Source organism: Lutjanus erythropterus, chromosome 4, assembly GCF_056507025.1.
Source record: "Lutjanus erythropterus isolate fLutEry1 chromosome 4, fLutEry1.hap2, whole genome shotgun sequence".
Taxonomy (NCBI): Eukaryota; Metazoa; Chordata; class Actinopteri; order Lutjaniformes; family Lutjanidae; genus Lutjanus; species Lutjanus erythropterus.
Window position 1 is genome coordinate 4,804,515 of NC_139320.1, and position 24,568 is coordinate 4,829,082.

Here is a 24,568-nt window from a genome sequence, read left to right on the forward strand (position 1 = left end):
TAAGCATGTAATTGGTCTAACACTGCAGCTAAATCTAGCAGCTATATACAGCCTGTGAAAATGCTTGAGTTTTAATGTAGTGTTTGGTTTGAAAAGTGCTTGAAAGTGCTTGAAATTGTAATTGTATTCCTTTCACAATAAATTGCTGTCTGAATAAATAGTTTGCTTTATACATAAAGAAATAAATTAAGTATGATAGAAAAAAGAAAAAAATCACATTTAAGAATCTTAAATCAGAAAATTTTGACTTTTTTTCTTATAAAATGACTCAAAACGATTAGTTGATTTATTAATTCTGTCACAATCTCGTCATTTGAAAAATAATGTGAAGCACACAGATGTACGTCTCCACATGTTTGGACCTTTGATGTTTGATTTGGTTATCGTTTCTCCACTAATCAATTCTTTTGGTCTATAAAATGTCATAAAATGTTTAAAAGTGTCAGTCAGTGTTTCCCAAAGCCCAAGATGACGTCCTTAAATGTCTTGTTTTATCCACAACAAAGATATTCAGTTTTGAGAATACATATATATATATATGTATGTATGTATGTATGTATGTATGTATACACACACACACACACACACACATAAGTAAGAACCCTGGCCCCGGCTGTGACATCATCTTATGATGTCAGAGATGTTAGTCTGCATATTCCATATTTTATTGGAACAAGTCGAGTTTGAAGAATTACTTGTAGGAATGTGTGTTCTGGAGAAGACGGTCTCTGCACACTTGCAAGTATGAAGTAATAAAGCCAAGCTTTCAGTCACCAGACCATCATCAGGTCGGAGGTATTTGACCCAAAAAGATCTCAGCAGCTCCACATTGTTGCAGTGAATCATTTGATGTGGGAGTTTTTCCGTCTACAGACGTTTGACCTGGAAACTCATTCCACTGTGAGCGAATTCTGCCCAACACCTTCAGAGCTGGCACTCGTTGCACCCTGCGATTAAGTTCAAATCCATTGTAAGTGTGCACTGCATGTTCTCGTTGGTGTGTTTGTTTGTGAAACCCTGTAATAAAGCCTGCCTCAGCCAGCCTTTCTCAGCTGTTAATCCCCAACCAGGGTTTCAGTGGCTGATTATGATCCATGATCCAAATACCGTTGACCCTGACAAGAGTTCAATTCTGTCAAGCACATTGATCAGCAAAGTTTTTATTACACACTACAACTTTTTGGCAGACAGAAAGGGGTTTTATCTTTTTGGAAATTGGAAGTAGGCAAAAAAAATATCAGCTTCAATCCAAAAATATCTTCAAATGCACAAAGTCTAGTCAGGCCCATAAAAGTATTCCCCTGCCGGGACATCGTAGCTTTTTTTCTTGTCTTCCACACTCTTTCTCAACCCCTCCGTCTCACAGCTGCAATATCATCTTCAGGTCCAAGGTCTCTCCTAATTCCCAGAGCATCACTCAACCTGCCTAACCTGCTGCCTGCTAACATTACCCAACCCAGTTCCTCTCCAGAGTTTTCTTTTTTTTTTTTTTTTTCTTTTCCTTTGACTGAAATCTCCTCTCTGGCAGAACAATTCAAATAAGACACAGTGTTTGTGTGGACACACACACAGTCTTCGGAGCTTGTCCTGTCGCACATTGGCTCCTCCTGCTTGTATTAGATGCAAATTGGGTATTAAAAGAGTTGAGAGAAACATGAGATAGCGTGACACGGGGCAGCTGAGGAGAGAGAAAGAGCGCGAAGGATATAGAGAGAGAGGCTTAATGCGAGAATAGAATGCAAATGCTGTTGAGACAGGGAGGGATGGATGGATGGATGGAGGAGAGCTGGATGGATGGCTGGATTAAGGGGGGAAAAGAGAGACGGGGGTCAGGTGACGGTGCGACTTTTTGGCAGGGTCAGAGTTTTTCTCTCGACGACGGCGACGGTGCTGGATTTGCATTGATGGATCTTCTTTCCATGGGGATGTCATGTATCAGTGCTTGGGCACATCACGCCCCGGTCATTAATCAAATCATGGCCTCCGTCTAGAGCTGTCTGTCTGCCAGACGCCTCTCATCTGTCTGCCTCACTCTCCCACTCTCTCCTTCTCTTTGTAGTAGGCCTGGTCAGCCTTTTTTTTTCCCTTGCTGGCCTCCTCTCCCTACCTTTTTCTACAGACTCTGTCTCTCAGTGTGGAATTTTTACTCCAATATCTCAGCAATATTTGAAGACATGCAACAAGTTCATAGTTACATTTCAACAGGTGGTTTCAAAGATGATTAAGATCAAATCAAAACTCCAACATTAATTGTAGTTTCAAACAGTACTGCATTAGGGCTTATTTTCATTTTCATTTCATTTCTCAATGATTTCAAATGGTGAAAAATGTTGATCACCAATTTACCAAAGTCCAAGATGGAATCCTCAAATGTCTTGTTTTGTCCACGACTCAAAAGTATTCAATTTCAATTTACTGTCATGAAGGACCAAAAAAAAACCCCAAAAAACAACAGAAAATAGAGATCAGAGATTTTTTTTTCACCTATTCTTGAGAATTAGGATAAATCATGTCCTCACCCCCCCAAAAAAGTTCAAATTAGAAATACAAACACTCTAATTCCATTTTTTGTTGAAAGTGTATTCTTTAAGGATTTATATGAAAATATGTAATTTATGAAATATTGTGGTTTGCTTTAATTTTTTTAACTTCACAACTTCAGACTATTTAAAAATGTGTTAAAAGCTTTCAGAATATAAAACTAACAATATCTACTGATAACAGTGGTGTTAAAATGTGCTTTTATAATTATCTTTGTTTTAAAATAGAGTTTAAAATAGAGCCCTTTAAAGGTTCCATCAGATTTTAACAGAAACTTGATTTAATCAGGAATAAAAGGGTTAGCTATACTCTAAACACCCCTTTCTCACTTCCTGATTTAAAAAAGCTGCTCAAGAACTGGTAAACTTTCTATTTTTAGACACATTCATGAAATAGTATTGCTATCAGAAGAGTTTTAACTATATGTCAGTTCTTTAGCTCATATAAATCAAAGCTAAATATAAATTATGGTTTAAAATGTGTATTTAAAGATAATAATTGCTGCTCACTACAACTGTGCAGTGAAATGAAAAAAATGAACATGTTGTCAACTCAGTAAGACGTCAGCTTTGTAGGATGAAAAAGTGTCTACTCACCGAGGAGGTTGGCTTTTTACAAGGTTTAATAGTCAAGAGTTTTTGATCTTTTAAATTGAAGAGTAAAAATCAAAACCCTCTCAAAATCCAGTTTTGTCTGAATTCTCAAGAATGAGTGAAATATAAAAACAAAAATTAAAAAGCTAATTTGATCAAAACAGTTGGTGATTAATTTAAACACATAATATTTAAGTTCTCTCTCAGTAACAAAAGTCATAGTTTGATGATATCTGAAGTAGCATGGGATCATGGGAGTTGTTTCCTTCAACAACTATTAGAGGTAGTAGATAAACTTTGATTAACGTTGCTGTCCTGGAAGTTAGTAGGAAACACAGTGATGCCTTGAATAAATAATGGATTTCTCTGGTTTGAACATCATTGGAAACTTTCAGGATAATTTAAGTACACAAGTCAACAAAATATATAACCTCTCTCTACCCTTTTTGGACATTTTTAAGCAGAAATGTTACATACTATAGCTTTAATAGGTGACAACTTATCGATTGATTGACTAGTAGTTGCAGGTCAGTGCTATAGAAATAACAACTGCTGATTTAAAAAAAGGAAACAGCCCTTCAATAATCAGACTACATATTTTGGCTTGTGGTTTTTAGCGTCTCTGTGGCTCCAACCTGAACATGATCAGTAATATCTAAATCCTTATGTAAATCTCAAATCTGTGAATTCTAAGAGGGAAAATCTGCGCGCACAAAATATACACACACCTCGTTTTTGTGAGATTTGTGAAGACGTGGGTACACACAGTTGTGTTTTATGGATTTTTAATCTTTATGAAGTTGTGGACACATGTACAGGCCTGATTTCCACTTCCACTGTTAGCCATGAATGGGTGTAGACACACCTTTAATCAGTGGTTTGCATATCTCTGCTCCACCACTCTCTCTATGAAAATAACAGCCAAGAACTGCATTGGCTAAAGTCTTTTAACAGCAGCCGCCCCGACCCTCTGTTATTATAAATGAATGAATGAATGATTGAATTCCTTCCCTGCAGTCATTACTCACCTAGGATGAAAACAGATTAAAGACCAGAGCTTATTTCCATTGTAATCCTTTAGTATAACACTGAACACACCTCAAAATAAAACAGAGCAATAAGGAAGCAAATGAAGACAATAAAATCTACATATCATTTAAATCAGGCAGTGGGGGTAGCTATGTTTACATGCTGTTGCTTTCTTCATCAATAAAAGCTAAAAATTTACAGTGTACATACTACATTATACTCTGTAATTTCAGGGCTGTTACAGACGCTGGAAGTGCTTGAAAGTGCTTGAATTTTAATGGTTTCCAGGGCGCTTGGATTCTGGAAAAAGTGCTTTAACCTGCTTGAAATTGTAATAACATCACGTTCACAAGAGCTAAGAGCCCACAAAGTGACTCGAAATGATTAATCAATTAATTAACCCTGTCTCAGTTTTGTCAGAATGAAATGAATGAATGAAAATATTTTTCACGTCTTTCCTGTAACAATCATTTTCATTGTTCATTGTTGATTAATCTGTTTACCATTTTCTCTATAAATTGATTAGTTGTTTGATTCATAAAATGTCAGAACATGTTGAAAAATGTCTGTCAGTGTTTCCCAAAGTCCAAGATGATGTCCTCAAATGTCTTGTTTTGTCAACAACTCAAAAATATTCAGTTTACTGTCAGAGAGGAGTAAAGAAACCAGAAAATATTCACATTTAAGAAGCCGAAATCTGATTTAAAAAAAAAAAAAAAAAACTCAACCAATTAATCATTTATCACATTTATTTAATTATAGATAAATAACAGATTGATTGATTCATTGTTATCAGTAGGATGCCAAATCTACTTGCAGACTGTCACATTTTTAAACGCTTGAATTTGACTCCAGAAAATGTGTAGGACCATTGTGTACTGCTGCACTGTAGAGACATGAATTTTGCCCATCAAGTAATTGAATCAAAACACCTTGAATTCTGTTGAACTATTTCTTGTAAAGTAGCTCTGATTGTCTCCCAAGTGAGAAAAAATCATAGCACAAGAAGTGATAATAATGGTATCTTTATACTGTCATCTGCAGTATTTCATGCTTTATTGTCTTCAATACAATAAAGCACTTAATAGTCATTAAAGTTTATGCAGCACTATTGTAACTGTGTTAGATTTAAATACACAATCAGTGAAATTCACAACAACCTTTAAAAACAACAAAGAGCTGAGGCAGTAGAGGTTTTTGGGGATGAACACGTGTCATTTAATCGTGTTGACGTGAAGTCATGTGATGGTGGTGTAGTTCTTTTAAAGCCTGATGTTAGGTTTTTACTTCTGGTTGGCGTATTTATGCTTCAAAGATTGTAAAAGTAGTGTGTAGTTGTGAAGGTTTTCCTGTGAAATTCCAGCAGTGTTTTGTTGACTAAAAAACTAATCCCGACCTAGTAGATTATGACTCAGTTTTCAATATTTGGGTGAACTATCCCTTTAAGAGAACTTGGGATCTAAGTGCCATTTTGCATCTTCACAATGCAACACAATAGGTGTTTGCTTTTGGCCCGTGGCCCTCCGTCAAGTTTCAGTTTGGTCCTCCAAGGGAAAAAGTTGCACTGCTGACGTAGTAATTTTACTTTATAGAATGTCCACTGTCTCTTGATCAGTGTCCCCCCCAAACCCCCACCCCCCCACATACTTTTCCTCTTTCTGTCCACAGCTCCCCACCAGATACACGCCTACACAAACATGCACCACCCACCCACACACCCTTCCTGTCTGTCTCGCCGTGACTTTTCACGTATCATCTTCTGCTGGTGCGTGATCTCTGACACGTCTCTCTCTCACTTGTCTTCACTGAGGTGGAGTGGGATTTGGGGGGGGGGCTCTGATAATTTAGGGCCCCAGGCCTTGAGCGACAGCACGGTATGACACTTCGATCAACACTGATCACCACCCTTCATGTCAGCCCGGCCACACCTGTTCTGCAATTCACAGCCTGGCTTATTTTTCAGGGTGGCGTGGGGGATGGGGCAGGAGGGGGGCAAAAGTGAAATTTTTGATGAGAATGCTAAATTCATCAACACCCCCCTTCCTCACCCTCCACTCCCCTCTTAGCTGAAGCACCATTATGGCTTTTCAGGCTGCTTCCTGTACAGATTTTTTTTTTTTCCACCCTCCCCTCAACACAAAAGGTGGCTGCCGGGGCTCTGGGGGTGTAGCACTTTTGAAATGTGAAGGGCTTTCAGGAGCTGCCCTGGTCCAGACCTCTGTCACTCTGACCAGGAGAGGAAGCAGAGGGAAACGAAGGGCGGGTTTGTGTAATGGTCTCCTCCTCCAATGCGAAGGTCACGCGGCATTGTTGGCTGGCAGAGGCCTAAAAGACGGGCCACAAAGCAGAGGTTTGGCAGGACTAATGAAACTCTGAGCTACACGTTAATGATCTAAAAGACTGGACCAAAACACTCAGCAGTCCCTTTCCGCTCGCATTCAGCCCCCTCTTGATCGCTCCTTCCAAATAATGACGAGGCACTCTCCTCCTCTACCTTTATTGTAACCTTTGATGTCCGCCTTGTTTTCTTTGTCTGAGCGTCCCCCCCTCCCTCCTTTTCATTCCTTTATGTTACGCGGCTGTCACTCATCTATTAAGGCAACAAATGGAACAAGGAAAACATTCAGAGAGCGTATTGTGGTGCACCCACAGGTTTGCTCTTTATTTCTTTTGAAAGCACTTGAACTTGGAATTTTCCTTGGGCTGCCCACTAAATCAGCAGGGTACACTTTTTTTGTTGTCGCTATTGTCACAGGATCACAAAACATATTTGTTTTATAATCCGCATTTTCTTGTCCCCTATAGTGAAATGTTTCTATGCTACTGTTTATATATGACTGTTTCTTTTCTCATTGTACTAAAGGGTCATCGTAGAAGCCCGTGTTACTCTTACCTTAGTGGTTTACTGTAGGCATGCAGATAGTTTTGGTTTCTATTTGTCCAAGTTTAGACAGAAGCTTCTCTGAGATTTGTGCCTGCGGCTCAGTACAATGGAGGTAAATCAGGGCTGCCTAAAGTGTGGCCTGCAGGCCAAAGTTAGCGTGCCATAAAAGCAAAATAAACGCAGGGTTTGTTACAGGTGCTGGAAATCATTGAAAAGGCTTGAATTTTAATGCAGTGTTTCTAAGGTTTGAAAAGTGCTTGGATTTTGGATAAAGAAATTAAACTGATCAGAATTCTAATTGCATTACTTTCACAACTAAATAGTTTGCTTTTTAGATCACAAAATAAAATAAATTAGAGAACCTGTATTATATTATATTATATTATATTAAAGAAACTAGAAAAAAACTACTCAAAATTATTAATTGATGAATTAATCCTGTCACATGAAAAATAGGTCTACACATACGGAGCACATGGACATACATTTTCAAGTCTTTGCTGTAACAATTATTTCTTCATCATTTTCTCCACTATTCGTTTAATTGTTGGTCCATGAAATGTCAGAAAATATTGAAAAATTGTCTATCAGTGTTTCTCAAAGTCCAAGATGACGTCCTGAAATTGTTTTGTCCACAACTCAGAGATATTCAGTTTACTGTCAGAGAGGACTAGAGAACATGTAACAAGATGAAATCAGAGAATTTTTTCTTAAAATAAATAAATAAATAAAGCGATTAATCATTTATCAGAATACTTGTAGATTAATTTAATAACTAATTAATTGGTTAATTGTTGCAGCTCTAATATGGCGCCAAGTGTACATACAGATAGGTGACACATTTTGAAACATGACATTTGTTTTCCTTTAGTTTGTCCCCCTAGAATTCTGTCATGAAACGTAACTTTGGTTTTTCATTGCACAATAACATTTGATTTGAAAATTTGAGCATGTGTATGTATATAAATATGTATTTACCACAGCTGTAAGCTGCTGGAAAATCTTGAAAAGTGCTTGAATTTGACTTTGTAAAAGGTGTTTGAGCCCTGAAAGTCAGATCTTATCCTGACCAGGATGCTGTCCATGGTATATTATATAAAGTATCAACATTCACTTTGTTTAAAACAATACAATATCTGTTAAGTATAGTTGTGAAAATGCAAAAGCTACTAAAAAAAAGATCTAAGTGCTTATTCAAGACCTCAATTTAGTTCAGTCTCTTTTGTCTTGCCTGAAATTTAGCTTGAAGCAAAACCAGGTAGTGTCCAGTGACTGTTTCTGTAGCAGCAGTGTGTGCAGGTTCTTACAGGTGCTTCTCTGAAACAGCTCAGTACAATGAAGGTAAAATCAGGGCTGCCTAAAGTGTGGCCTGCAGGCCAAAGCTAGCATGCCATGAAAAAAATAAATAAATACAGGGTTTGTTACAGGTGTTGGAAATCATTGAAAAGGCTTGAATTTTGGATAAAATGCTTGAAACTGTAATTTCTTTACTTTCATAATAAATCATTTTCTGATGGAACAGTTAACTTTATAGATGAAGAAATAAAACAAGTCAGAGAGCACAATAACCTCTTATTTAAGGTGTAGGAACCCTGAAAGATCATCTTTTCTGTGTGTAGGAATTTTTTTTATCTCTTTTTTTGCTATCAAAAGAGGTATCAAATATTTTTTGCAGTGTTGTATCAAAGTTTAAAATCGCGGTATTGGACAAAAAAAAATCTTATCATACATGTACAACTTGCAAACCCTTGTATAATCATCTTTTCCTGATGTGTATCCTGTTGAAATGTGTTGTGCAGAGCGATGGAGGCCAAGTTAAGGCATGTGTTCAGGTTAAACAGTAAGTGAACTAGCTGCCTCTCTCCTGATGTAGCTGGTTCAGGTCATTAGTCTTTTAAGAAGCCCTTTGACATGGCCTGATTATGTTTGGCTGGTGCTGCTCGGGATATGTGAGATGAGATGTGTTTCTTTGGATCATCTGTGTGTGTGTCTGTGTGTGTGTGTGTGTGTTGAACCAGTGTGCAGGGCCTGTTGATTGGCCTTGATTAACAGACTGCCAGGCACTAGAAGCAGAGCTCGAGCCTCTGTAACGTAGCATCTTGAGCTGGTTATTTCCAATCATTCCACAGGAGGCCTTGAACCCGGGGTTATATTTGTTTGCGTGTGTGTGTTTGTGTGTGTGTGTGTGTGTGCGTGTGTGTGTGTGTGTGTGTGTGTGTGTGTGTGTGTGTGTGTGAAGGTTTGGGAGAAATAAAATATAACGCACAGCATTCAAACAAGGCTTAGAGAGAAAGGTGTTTCAATTTTGTAAACAAGGTCCTCTGGTGGTCTGCTGAATGCCTCGTCTGCAATTTAAAATGAATGAATGGAAAAAGTGAATGAGGGAAATTTTAATCTAATTCAAACTGAGCAATGTTGAGAATTAGCATCTGTAAAGAAAAAGGAACCACTAAGCACTGAAAAATGAATTATGTATAAAAGGTTGCTGCAGTGTGATTCTCAGTACTCTGAGACCATTACCTGGGAAGGCTCTTGATTGACATATTTGTCTGTTCTGTTCCACTCCAAATCAAAAAGAGATTTCTATGACCTTGCTGTCCAGGGAACATCCAGTGCTGTTCACTGAAAACACTTTTTTCTTTTTTTTCTTTTTTTTTTTTAATAATCCTGTATATTTCTGTGTGTTTGCAGCCAAGCTGAGCAGCCAGGATTCTTACAACAACTTCACCAATAACAACATGGGGAACCCGCGGCTCTCCCCGCTGCCCAGCCTCACTGTGGTGCTGCCTCTGGCTCAGATCAAACAGCCCATGACCCTGGGCACCATCACCAAACGCACCGGGTAGGTAACACACACACACACACACACACACACACACACACACACACACACACACACACACACACACACACACACCTCAGCCTTTCTTCTCCACAGTCTGGTTAATAAAGCACATGTGTAAAAAATGATCCCATCATGAAATCCATAACTTGTAAGGACATATCACAGAAAGATTTTTCTTTGTAGTGTTTCTTATCAAGTAACAGTTCATTGTAACCCCCCATCTCTCTATCTTTAAACACTTAACACTTTAATCTGAGATTAATTTTAATCAGAGTTGAGCAAAACTAGGTTTAAAATGAGTAACTCCAGATTTAATTAAGCATTGAGTAATATTAACCAAAATATGAGTTCAGTCAATTTGGAGATATTTTTGATGGCAAACAAAATGTTATATTGCTAGCTAGGGAAAATGCTAACAGGATGTTACATTGTTTGCTAGTATGCTAAAAAAGTTACCAGCTAGGTAAAAGGTAAAGAAAAAAAAAGTTGCATTGTTTGCTAACTTGCAACAAATTTGTCAAGATGTCGCATTGTTTGCCAACTAGCTAAAGAAAATTACATTATTACGTTACATTGCTAGCTAGGGAAAATGCTAACAAGATGTTACATTGTTTGCTAGTAAACTAAAAATAAAAGAAAAAAGAAAAATTGCATTGCATTGTTAATAAGGTGTTGCATTGTTTGCGAGCTAGCCAAAAAGTTTTTAAAAAGTTTTTAAAAAATCACATTGTTTGCCAGCTAGCTAAAGAAAATTACATTATTTGCTAGCTAGCTGAAAAGTAAAAAAAAAACAAAAAAAAAAACGAAAAGAAAAATATATTGTTTGCTAGCTTAGCTAAAAAGTAGGAACAATGGTTGCTGAAAAGTTAAGAAAGCATTTTGCTAGATTGCTAAAGAGTTCATCTAACTTGCTTCCTCATGATGGCTCGGCAGAGAAGCTCTACTTACTCCTCTGAGAAAAAAAAAAAAAAAAAAAACTTGTTGGCTGATTTAATTGGAACATTGTGGCCAAATGATAGGAGATTAAAAACAGACAGCAGCACAGTGAGGAAAAATAAAAACTGCCTGGCATCAGCTGACGGACTGTTTGAACAGATCAAGTGGAGTGAGGTGAAGAATAAAGAGACGCATCATTAAATGCTGGATTGAATCTGTCCTAACCTGTCCTAACTTTCTGTTTTGCTCAGTCGTGTCAAAAAGGCAGCCATTTCACAAGTTAAACCTCCTCAAGCCTAAGTCTAAAGTTAATACAGGATCACTTTTTAAACTGGAGATTAAAATTTTGGTGCAGCAAAAATAATTTAACCTAGGTTTATAGTCAAAACTAAACTTAGGGATAAAGAGAGGTTTAAATTTATTCTTTGATCATTTTCAGCTAGTTTTAAAGTGTGGTGCAACATAATTTAAAATTTAGCCATGACTTAACTGGGTTTTAAAATTAATCCTGGTTGGTGCAGCTGAGCCCCGGGGTGTAAACAGTAAGCAAATGACTGATAATACAGCATAGTGTAGCTGTAATCACATTTAATATGTGATTACACACAGTAACAAATCCTTACCGTGTATTACAAAGTGTTATTATCCTTTTATTGATGTTTTCAAATCATTACAAGCGGGTGAACTTTTTTTTTGAATGCTCTAAGGTTCATTCTTCACCTAAAAAAAACAATAGAAATAGTAGAAAAAACCTCTGAGCTCAGTGTCCACGTACTAGATTTCAGAGGATGTCTTCTGCTCATTTCTCATTTTAAGTAAGGAAGATGGAATAATGAATAAATATGATAAATAAATACTATATATCTTATATTCATTAAAAAGGTTCACATTTACTGTTAACACCTGTGCTATATTATCAGTCATGTATTATCTTTTTATACACCAGTTATAGATGCTTCACAGCCAGAGTTTTTCCACAAATACACAAAATGTCTCATTATATTGTGTAACAATGTGTTATAACCCATTTATTAACTGTTAATTAGCATGTATAAGTATTAAATATGGGGTTAAATAAGGTGTATTTGTATTTTTGTTGGATAATAATACAGATGAAAATAAAAATTTAACAAAATGTACATTAAAATTTGTACAGCGAATCATGAAAAGTGTTGGAAGATATTCCAACAATTTACCCGCCACTTTTCTGTTTGCAGGACATTAAGCTCTGTGTGGATCTATCACTGCCAGTACTACGAACACTTTTCTGAATATGATAAATTAGACCGTCATCTTGTCATTGTGGTCGTTTTCAATAAGAACTCCCTTCTGTAAAAATAGTACAACTGAAACTAGAGGGGGTGAGTGTAAATGGTTTATTGGCAACCTCACAAACTCTCCTAAATTTACAGTTTGGCCACCGTGGAGGAAAATTTAAATCACACTGCATTTAACTTGAGCCAGTGATTTGCTGTCTTTATCCATTAATCACATTGTAAAAACATTGCATTGTGTCAACAGTGGCCTTGTGTAGGCCGGAGCTTTTCCTCTCTCACATCCAGCTGCTGATGCTCATGGACTCCTTTTGTCTCAGGCCGCCACTTTTTTTGCATAGGGTAATGAAGCACAACACGCACGCGAACTCGACCTGTGGGCTGTTTGGGAAACGGATAAAACACATCATGCACTTCAAGAACAGAAATGAAACCTTGCAGATCATTTATAACCATATCCCTCTTATATTAAATACATTTTACCCCTGGTAGCTGGAGCGCTGAAACAAGTTGAGATTTAAAAGTGAGACGGCTCTGCTCTCACGCACCACTTTCCTCTGTCTTTTTTTTTTTCCTCTTGGATCTTTGCCATACATTGAAATCATGTAGTTTTAAGACCATCAGCGAATACAGGCCTTTGCTAAGTGCATTTACATACAGTACAGGTGGCTCCACAAATATGGGCCGATTTTAATATTTTCATTTAAATGAAATTTTCATGCCCTGTTTGAATGGGAAATGCTATAATGATTCAGGCAGACGGTGAGGGATTTATTTTCTCCCCCGTGATATTTGATAAGTGAGCTTTGAGGATGAAAATATAGAGACCCGATCCCGCGGTCAACGAAAACAACATCAGGCCTCTCTCCAAGTCATTAAGATGACCTGCAAAGTTCATTTGCTTTGTAAAATGTATTATTGCTTATGGGGCTCTTGTGGTATCCTGCTTGGCTGTATTTATTCTGATGTCCTGGTACTGATGGTTTGCATTTGGTTTAGCAGTTGTAATATTTAACATCATGACATGTAGGGCCCTCAAAATGGGTCTGATTGGGTTTAATTTAAGGCCTTAAAAAGGTTAATATGTCCCAGTTCACCTCCAGTGTGAGAGCTTTCAGGTTGTTCAGTGATAGTTACTAACTAAACTCAGTGAAGAAAAGAGCAGTCGTTCTTTTGTGTAAGCTGTGATATATGATTCTTTTTTCCCTGCAGTTTTTATTTTATTTGTCTGTATTTTTGGTGTTTCACACTTTGTGCTTCAGTGTTTTTTATTGTTCTCATCCTTTACTAAACTCTCATTACTTGTATTTTTGTTGGCTTATCAATGCCCTTTCTTTTTTGTCTATTTTAAGTGCTGATTGCTAATTAATACTAAGATTTCTTTTAATGTCTCCAACAATAAGCTGTCACAGCTGTACAGTTTCATTATGGCTTTTCTTATTTGTCTCCGTCTTTGTTTTTAAGCAGTAATCAGTACTCTTTTTCTTTTATACATTTATTAATTTAACACCAACACTCTAATTCCAGCTTTTGGTGCAAATTTATTCTTTAAGGATTTACATATATATTTGAAATATATGTAATCTATTAAATGTTTTGGTTTGCTTTAATTTTTTAACTGTAAATTTGCTGTGTGCCAGACACAAATTCACAACAGCTTCAAACAAATTACACATGTAATAAACACTCCTAACAATACCTACTGATAACATAGGTATAAAAATGTATAACCATCTTTGTTTTAAAATTGATTTTTTTATGAAAATGTTGGCCCTCTAAAGTTATGTCCCAGATTCTGTCAGATTTTTACAAAAACATGATTTAATCAGGCATAAAAATGATTAGCTATACCCTAAGGACCCCTGTCTCACTTAATAGTTTAAAAAGGCTGTTATACTGCTCAAGCACGTAGCATGGTAATTTTGCCATTTTTAAGTAGAGTGTAGATCCCCCCCAAGTAACAGATGGTGAAGCACCTACTGCAGTGTCATCACAACTGCCAGGTGCAATCAGCTGAGATTTGCTAAGTTCCACCGATATTAACATGACTCCAACATACCGTACATTGTCTCGAGCTGAAACAAGATTTTACACTGAAGCAGTCGCTGATCACTTGCGGCCCCTAGTGGCCACTTAAGAAGACTGAGAGGTCAGCTGTCAATCAACCTGTAACTTTGAAGGAATTTCATTAGTTCTCGCTAAATGTGTGATTCCAGTGAATAATTTCCATCTTGTCTTCTCTTCGAGACTATTTTTACAGAGGACAGAGGACTGATAGAGAGCTGAACATTATGATGTCACAGTGACAGTGACTTTTAAACTTAGGATAGAATGAGGAGGTGGTGACATTTTATGGCCAATTAGATATTTGTGTCTAATTCTGTCGTAATTAGTGTATTAAATACTGAGTTATTGCCAAAAATATGTTTAGTGAAGTCACGGTGACTTTAGATCTTTGACAACTAAGATTTAATCCGTTTGTCCTTGAATGCAAGTGAATGTTCTTTCCAAGTTTGAAGAAATTCCCTCAAGTAGTTCTTGAGGTATCACGTTCACGAGAATGGGATGACCTGAAAACATACTGCCTCCAGCCATGAAGTTATTTAATGGATTTCCACAGAAGTAAATTAGTCTGATCAGTCCAGTAGTATTTGAGATTAGCTCCGGACAAGATGCAGGTCTTGGCATCATGCACATGGAAATGATTACATGATCCCCTCCCAGCTTACACCTGGTGAAGATAAAAAGGTTTATATTTTCCTAAAACAGCTGGGTGCTGTAGTTTTATACATAAGGAGGAAGTAGTGCATTTATTAATGCTTTTTTCAGCAGTGGATTAATCCACATTTGGTGCCATAGTGAATTTTTGGGGGCAGCAGTACATCTGTGACTGAGAGAAGACAAATGCAACAGTGGGGCTCTATGGAGCAGAGAACAAAGATACACTGTAACAGGTTACATCCATCGTTGGTTTGGGTCTTTTTATGGGATTTTTTGACAATATGTGCAATGAATAATATTGCCAGCTTCATCCTTGACCTAACATAGTCTTTGTATCAAAATTCTACTGATATTTAATATTTTTTACCTGTTATACCTGCTCAGAAAACACCTCAAACAGCTACACTGGCTCTTCAGGACATTGTCAGGCCTGGTGGGCTGCCTTCTTCATCCATCCAGTCCAGAGGAGGCGTCAGTATTAATGCATCAGGACATACAGCTGTGCGGCCTGCTCCTGCATGCACAACGCTGCACCAATTCACCAAAAACACACACACACACATACACACGCGCACTGAGAGAAGCAGCAGGTTTGGCCCCAAGAGTGGGGGGTGATATCATATGCTTTCACGCTATACTTGCACAGGAGTGCCCAGGCACCATCTGTCTGTCTGTGCAGCCAGTCCTCCCTGTCTCTCTTTATGTGTGTGTGTGTGTGTGTGTGTGTGTGTGTGTGAGTGAGTGTGAGAGAGAGAGAGGAGCGTCCGGCAGCTGTATTTACACCTGTATGAGCAGATCCCTGTTGGCAGGGCAGCAGAGGAACACACCAGCTGCTTAACCTACATTCCCTACCAGGCTGCCTTTGTGTGCACTGTGCCGTGACACACACACACACACACACACACACACACACACACACACACACACACAACACATGCAGATAGACATGCTGATGGAGCTTTTACCCCCTTTGTGGGACCAGATCAACTGCGGGGATACCTTCACAGATGCCAGCACACCCACAGACCACCAATGCGCCAAACGCTGCTGTTTGTCTTCAGTTACCTCAGATTTTTAACATCAAAGAAAACCTCAAGTTCATGCAGAGCCCCCTCCTCTCTTAATTAAGATTTTGGTGTCCCCCCCGTCGAAGTGGGGAGATGCAGTCGGATGTGGCTCAGCATCCGCTTGATAACACCCCCCCCCCGACCCGCCAGCAGATGAGGCCAGGTCAGGGAGCGGAGGAGCTCAGCCAAGCTTCTGCTAGTCCTCAGAGTCTCCTGGAAGTTCCCGGACAAGGAGAGGAGTGTCGGCTCTGACCCGGCCTCTTGTTTCCTGCCGGCCAAATTTGGCAGTAGGTTGGCCCCAGATGAATTAAATCTTGAGGAAGAAAGACATTGGTGACAAAATCAAATGGTTCCCTCATTGTGAAATGTCATCGTAAGGACAGAGAAGAATATTCAAATAGCTCCAAAGAATGTCTACTCGTCCTAAAGCTGGGCTACACTGTATGATTTGAGCCCACTGATTTTTGAGTTGTACTTTAGACCGAATTTCACCTTTGTCAGTTATGATTTGCGGTGCATTCTACAAAGGGAAGTGAGGACCAATCAACAGCTGTCAGAGGTTTTAGGAAGATTGAAATTTTAGCCATGAGTCAATTCCCCTGTGGTCAGTGCCTTTTTTCTCACTGCACCTGCACAAGGAGCCCTTTCCCACCAAATAAACACTGGCTTTTGAACCGGTTTCATTCAAGATCCTCAGAACCTTGATGCTATTTAGTGAACTAGCCCATGTTTCCACTAGTTATGAGTGGAACAGTTGTACCAAGATCAGTATACGACACGCCCACTTTAGTTCTCGAGGAAGAAAAAAAGTTGGTTCCAGCTTGAAGCCAGCTTTACAGATTTTGAACCAATTTATTTGTGGTGGAAATGAACGGTTCAACATTAAGTGCTTGAACCAGAACTGGGCTGGTTCCATGGCCTGTGAAAATGCCATGATAACACGATCTTGGACAGAAAATATGGGCAGTAAAACGGAGCTAGTTTACCTCTGATTCTCTCTGCGAAATGGAAAATCCAGCCCATCCACACCAGATAAACGTGTGTTGATGGAAAGTGCAAGCAGCCTATTGCAACTGATATGTCCATTTATTGTTAGGCAGTGCACCTAGTGGACGTAGTAAACATGACAGGAGAAATATAAGAAGCGAAAGAGTCTGTTTGGAGATGGATGGCTCAAACAAGCCCAGGACTTTTATTTATAGAGCACTTTATTAAACGCATCTTACACAGAGCTTCACACAAGGCAGCAACTTCATACCAAACAAATCATAAAACAATTTGATCACAAAACAATGTCCAAGCAGATAAATAAAATCCAAGAAAATAAAGTGGATAAAACCAGCAAAAAGGGACAATCAGTAAAAATCAAAGGAAGATAAAACATAGAAGCACTAAAAGGCAGTTAATGAAAATCAAGTAAAATTAAGAAAGGCTCTTGGATAAAAGTATGAATATGAGATTTAAAAGAAGTTTGACTGATTCTGTCACCTTTAATTTTAAGTTGGACCTGAGGAACAGATAAAATACCTCTATCAAGAGGATCTCAGGTAATGTACTGGCTCAGATAAATAAGAGGGAGAAAGGCCATAAGAGCTTTAAAAGTCAACAGTAAAATCTTAAAATCAATTCTAAAACATACCGAGTTGTTTTAACCCAAAACCATAATCTTTTCCTAAAGCTGATCAGTTTTATTTGGTGCCTAAACCTAACCAAACTGCGACCGTTTTTGCAATGTAAAGCATGTGTGTCATGTGAGTCATGTCATTTTTTCCTTAGAAGTTCAAATGAGACTTGTTAGCACTGTTAGCACCAAACATTAGCATTCAAACAAAACTTCTGCCTGCCTCAGAACTTTCAAACAAATCTTTATCGACAGTTATCAATAACCAAAACAGTCTGCTGGGGCTAACAGAACGTTTTATTTTCTATTTTTCTTGTACAGTCTGAGCACTCATTTCATGGCTTGATGACTGGGACATACGGCTTGAGCACATAAATCGTGAGCTTTGGCTTTACATCTCAGGCGATTTACTCCTGTATAGAAGGAGTTTAAATTAAAGAAGAGCATTTCCAAAATCAGACAGTGTATGCCCCGGTTCAGATTTGACAAAATGCCTGTCAGTGATAAATTTGGGATTTGCAAGCAGACAAACTGTTGCACACTTATCCCATCTACACACTGTCTGACTTTAACGCAGACAAATGAAAATCCAAATGGAAAGGAAACAAAACATCACCCTCGACCAAATCCGGCTGATGACATTTTCAAGCAAATGCAGATCGAGTGCAGGCGAGGTAACAAGAAAGACAACAGCGAGCGAATGAAAGAGACCCTGTGACCCGCTGCAGATGTGCCCTCAGATTATTGTAATACGTATGTAAGAGCCGGCCCAGTGTTAGAGCCATTGTCTTACACAGAGGCCAGAGCCAGAAAGGGGCTTTAAGAATGCAATGCCCAGCATCACATGGCAGCAAGACTAAACCATTTGCACAAATCACCTCGCTTCCCTCCCTTTTTAATGGCCCAGGCGGAGCTGCTATTAGGGCCAATGGGTTAAGAGATGAATGTGTGAACGATTATTCTCCGGGAGTGGGGTCGTCACCCTCGCAGGTCAATCGCTCTGGCTCTTTTCCCCTCTCTCCTGACTCCCCCCCCCCCACACCCTCCCCACCCCACCACCCCCCGCTCAGTAACACACCCACTCACAGTCTTACACCCCTTTTTACTCCACTGACCTATGTTTAACCTGTGTTTCCCAACATGCCACTAACTTGTGTGGGACTCCTTTTTTTTCCACCGAACCTGCTGGATCGGGCAGTGTGTCACATAACTGGGCGGTCTTTGTCTACACTGTGGTCAAAACTGTTTACTGCCAGCTCAACATGGTGGACAGTTTTCCCAACATGACTTCACTCTTTTGTTTTATTGTAAGCACCGTGCAACTTGACGTTCTAATTTGCAACACTAAAGCTTCATTGCTCTACATTTCAGTATAACAACACATATTGTAGCAATTATTCATGATTACTACTATTTTTTTGTAAATTTCTCTTTTGGAAAATCGTCTCATCTCATCTGGGCCATTTTAATCTGAAATACGCACTCAAATGCAGATTTTAAATCACACCAAGACCATACCCTGATAAAAATGCAAATGTTTGTAGGGAACATTACTTGCTTGGATAATGCAGCTCATATAGACATTTTTCATGTGATTGATGACAATTACAGATGTCCACTTCATTATTATTATTATTATTATTATTATTATTATTATTATTATTGCATGTATCTATGACCCAGTCAACACAATGATCTCTAACATAAATTTCAATTTTTGGTCTTTCGTTGGCAGTGATTATAAACTGTCAGTGCTGTAGACAGAGACCAAATCACACCCTTAATTTTCACTGGATTGCGCTTTGTGTTTTGCTGCACGGCAAAGATGCAGGCAGGGAATTTGTATGAAAAAAAAAAAACAAACAAACGTGGGGGAGAGTGAACGTGACACTGAGCGAGGTAATTACAAACAGGAGAAGGACTCCAATCAGCCAAGACAAAACAGGAAGCTTGTACCTAAAAGAGGAGCTACTTCTGTTGCATGGACGTGTTTTGAGTATGAAAAGTCTGACACCTATCAGAAAACCTTAATTTGCAAAATTACATGACAGATCGGTACCCACAAAAACAGACCTCTACATTTCCATTTAATAAACTATTCATTGAATTTAATGTGTTATGTAAGGGATAATGTAGAGCGAGCGGGTCACTATAGAGAAATAAACCCTGACAGGGTGATGTAGGACCCCGACACGAAGTGGAGGCTACTACTACTTACTAAAGAAATCAAAAGTTTGACATAAAATGTTGGATTTAAATATTATTTTTAATGAGAAAACATGAAGACGAAGTTCCGTTTAGTATTTACTTCTTGTCTTCAATTTTGTCCTTTTCCTTGTTGTCCAGCTGCTTGTGTCTTTTTACCTCTCTTTCTTTCTCTGCGCTGTTTTCCTCTACTCTTCTTTACTGGTGACTGGTCAGCAATTAACCATGAATCCAAAGTTTCGTTTTCTCCAAATGTATTAAAATTGATGTTAGAAAAATATCCCATTTTTATTCTGATGAAGCAACAGAAAAGAATGGTTTCTTGCCACAGGGTGTAGACATCTTTCTGCGGATATGACAAGATGTGATCTGCCAGAATCAATCAGAACATTGTCCATAGCAACAGTCTGGTATTCAGAAATAACAGAATTTAGAATGCTGTAATTGACCAATCAGAATCAAGCATTTGACAGTGCCGTGTTATAAACTGTGATTTTATCCTTATCTGGATATGAAAGTGAGAAATGAGATTTTGGTCATATTTGGACTGGAACCAATGATTACTTTTATTATTAATTAACCTGTTGATTATTTTCTTGATTAGTCGATTGATTGTTTGGTCTGTAAAATGTCGTAAAATGATGAAAAATGTCACCAAAGTCCAAGGTAACGTCCTTAAATGTCTTGTTTTGTCCACGAGCTACAGATATTCAGTTTACTGTCAGAAAGGAGTAACTAGAAATTATTCATATTTGACTAGCTAAAAATCTGAAATTTTGATATTTTTTAATTAAAAATGGCTCAAATCAATTAATCAATTATTAAAATAGTTAGCAGTTAATGTAATAGTCAACTGATAATTGATAAACCCATCTATGTTGCAGCTCTAGGTCATATCACATCAGCTCCAGGTTTTAAATATTTTTTAACCATTTTTGCCAATAGAGACAGACAGGAAATACAAGGAAAGAACAAAGGGGATGATATGTAAGTTCCCAATTTTAATTAGGGATGTTGTGATCACATGGTATGTGTCAGATGTTCCAGAGGCATCTGAATCTCCCCTTTATATGTCCCAGCAAATCACACCCTCATTTAAGAATGTCTTTATTAATCCCCTTGGAGGAAATTCTGTTTTGTTTTCACTTTATTGTTATTTTACAAACATGTATGTCTGAAATCTACACATGCACACACAGGACCCATCGACATGCATTTGTTGGGGAGAGATTTTAGAGCGTCGTTTGTTAAAGTCGAGCCTGTATGATGCCATGTCCAAGCCAGTTCCTCTCATCACGGTCCAGAGGGTCACATGTTGCTGGCAGTGCTGTAACGTCCTCCGTTGTTGCTGTTCTGAGTCTCAGTTTGTCCGCCGTCAGACATCAGTAGAGAAAGGGAGGATCAGGATCAAGCTGAAACGTTTGACAACAGCTCCCAGAGAGCACAGCATGCATGACAGTGGACAGTTAATCACTGGTTCACTTTGACCTCATTTCACTGGGCAACCAGAATGATTCCAAACTTAACCTTTAGTTGGATTGTCTGCACAAGCTGCTAGACATTTGACTCTTGAGAGCCTGGTGTAGAAGGTGTATTAGTTGGTATTGTCAGCTTGACAATATTATTATTAATATATATCCTATAAGTAGGGTTGGGCTTAGATTAAATGAATCATTCTGTGTGATATGTCATAAGTGTTCTCTTTTCCTGGTTTTTAAAGCTTCATTACATTACAGTAAAGGGGCATAATTTTCTGAACTTACCAGACTGTTCTAGCTGTTCTATTATGTGTCATTATATCCACATTACTGTAGATTGTTTCAGAAAAATCTCTGGGCTGCAACTAACGATGATTTTCATCGTCGATTAATCTGTTTATTATTCTGTTTATTATTTTCTCAATTCATCTATTATTAATTGATCAGTGGGTTGGTCTGTAAAATGGTGAAAAATAGCTCTCACTGTTTTCCAAAGCCCAAGTTCATGTCCTCTAATGTCTTCTTATGTCCAAAACACAAAGATATTCAGTTTAAAGTCATAAGAAGACTAAAGAAACCAGAAAATATTCACATTTACAGGATTAATCGATTATCAAAATATGTTGTCTATTAATTTGATAATCAATTCATAATAAATTAATTGTTGCAGCTCCTTTTAATGTTTTGTGAAAATGCCAATAGTCATCCCTACAATATTGTGGCGACATCAAGGTATATGGTTAAAAATATTGTGACATTTGATTTTGTCCATATTGCCCAGACCTCCTGTTGGGAGTTTAATCTACAGCAATACATCATTGTCTGAATGATCATCACATCACACTTTTTTAAATAGAATTTACAGTATTTAAGAGAAAATGTGTAAATAGAAATATATATTGTATATCACTGTGTAGCCTATCAAGATATTTGTTAAAATATATATCATTTAGTCCAAAATACTGATTGTATTAAATGGACATATCTCAGCTGATATCGATTGCAGAACCCTTAATTAAACTGAATCGTGATCGCAGACTTTGTGGTATCAAATGTAAATTGATATAATATCTTATTGTGATGAATCTTGTGATTTACTCCTCTATTATCAAGTGCCCTTAGGTTCTTTTTACTTAATACATGACATGAGCCAGAATGGATATATAGTTTTTCTTCAAGTTTCTTTGTGACCAAAACTAAATTCCACCAACAGTAAGTTCCAAGAAAATGGGAAGGAGAAAATTCAAAGTGGCATCTTGTAAACCCCAAAGCCTACTTGACCTTTCTGCGTACCCCCACAGAGATCTCACCCCACTCGTCCATCACTCTCCCACTGGTGTCCATCCATTTACCCAGCTGGGGGCACGGAGTGGGGGGCTCAGCGGGTTCGATAAGCTCAGCGGAGGGTAGGCAGTAGAGACCGTCCACCCCCCTCCGCAATGCTTTGATAAGTGGCAGTTTACCGGGGGCCTCCATTACACCAACCAGCATGTTCATTTGTCAACTTGCGCTCCAGGAGCAAGACATTCCGGGGCAAATTGTTGCTCCCTGTCTCCCGGAGTAACGTTTCCCTGCACATCCATGTACCAAGACTAATTGAAGACCGTGTGCTGTCGTTGGGAGGGCCCGGGCGGATGCAGAGAAGAGCGATAAAATAAAGAAGTGCTGCAGAGTGCTTTGGTTGGCTGGGGATTCTGTTTTTCATGACTCGGGGAGGTTGGCTGGCGGGGACAGAGTTCAGTCTCATCGGACCTTTATTGCTGTAAGGAAAAGGCTTATTTACTGTAAACTGTTTACGGAGCTCTGTCACTATCTCTGGACATGCAGAATAAACACAGGAACACACTCCCACTCCTAATGTCTTGTAAACATTAGAAACACGCACAAACTGACAGATAGACAGAAATACACCCTGAAAAAGACACCACACACACACACACACACACACACTGTGTACTTGTTAACATAATCACAGTGAGCACACACTTGCCCACACCCTCGCTTCCCAACAGGCACGCACATTCACAAGACAATGCACGTCCATAAATACACACTACACACTAAAAAAAGAAGTCCCATGCAAACACACAATTCCTTGTCTCAACAATGCCAGAGCGCTGTTAGTTTTATTGGTGTCCCCAGTTATTATACAAATCGGACAAACCCTTCATACTCTTTCTCAATCTCAACAAATCAGGGCCGTTTCCCATCGGCTTTTCTGTGTCGTATTTACATGGTTGGATTCAGACCTACATGTACCCGAGACAAAAAAAAAGAAAAAAAAAAGATGACATATGTCAGAAGAAGAAAAAAAAAAAAAAATCAAAGTCTGCGGACATGCTGCATCTGCCAAATATATGGTATCACACTTTACAGAGCAGCTTGAGCAGATGAATCATCAAGCCATCCCGCAGGTTTTCGAATCCATCTTAGTGCACAGACATTCTGTTTCCTGCCTCATATGTGTTGTGCACTTAAACAGACACGTCAAAAAGTATGTAATGTGAAAAGTGTGTTTGCTCAAGTGTGCTAGTTTAATAATGGTTTTTCCGTCTATCTCTGTATCCACTCCCCCTCACCCTCCCCTCCCCCCCACGCCCCCCACCCTCATGAAGACCCTACCTCTTTGGGGCGGGATGTTTTGCCATTAAAACTCCATGGTGAGTTTTGCCTCTCCCCTCTCTCCTTGGCTCCCTTTCGGCAGCATGCAACTGTACACTCCGCCACAGCACACCGCCTCCTTTACCTCTCATTTGTCTCCTGGTATATTTTCAACACATTCCGCAGAGTTTGTGCAGTCATTCCTCAGGGGAGAAAAAAAAATCCCAAAGAGGAGTGTTTCTTATTTTCTCATCCCTTTTTTTTTGTGCCTTTTTTTGGTTGTGTTTTTTGCAAACCCTTCAATTTTTTTCTGTGTATGTTGAGCTTTTGTAGTAGGATGATTCAACATGTTGTGTTAAAGCCACGACTATGAAAGCAAAGCGAGGATTTTTGTTGGATTTAATGCTTATATACAGTATGCATATATCCTGTATGAGCAGTCTGATTAATACGTGCATGCTTTAGGGCTGGATCGTCAGCTGTAGTCCAGGGGACGTACTGCAGGGCTTAAGGGCAAAGTCGCAGTGCTTCTTGTCTGGTCACAGTGTGGTTTCTTTGAGCCACCCACTATAAAATGGCATCTCTGTCCTCATGTCTTTTTCTTTCTCTCTGTTTAGACCCTCCATGATGTTTTTCCAAGAATAACGCCTTTGTGTGAAACACATGTTGTTCAGATTTTCTTTTAGCCCGCTTTGGTTTTATTTTTTATTTTTTCCATCTGATGTGTGTTTGCACGCAGAAATTGTGCCTTGTCATATTCTGGTATTATTGTG

General features: G+C 38.6%; 1 protein-coding gene across 1 annotated transcript in view; it reads left to right on the forward strand.

Annotated features, from left to right (window-relative positions):
* bcas3 (BCAS3 microtubule associated cell migration factor) overlaps positions 1-24,568 on the forward strand; it is a 486,530-nt gene that overhangs the window by 124,320 nt on the left and 337,642 nt on the right. Inside the window, exon 16 of the mRNA XM_084716803.1 lies at positions 9,739-9,889. Within this exon, the coding sequence (XP_084572929.1) occupies positions 9,739-9,889 (151 nt within the window). The remainder of the gene's footprint in view (positions 1-9,738; positions 9,890-24,568) is intronic.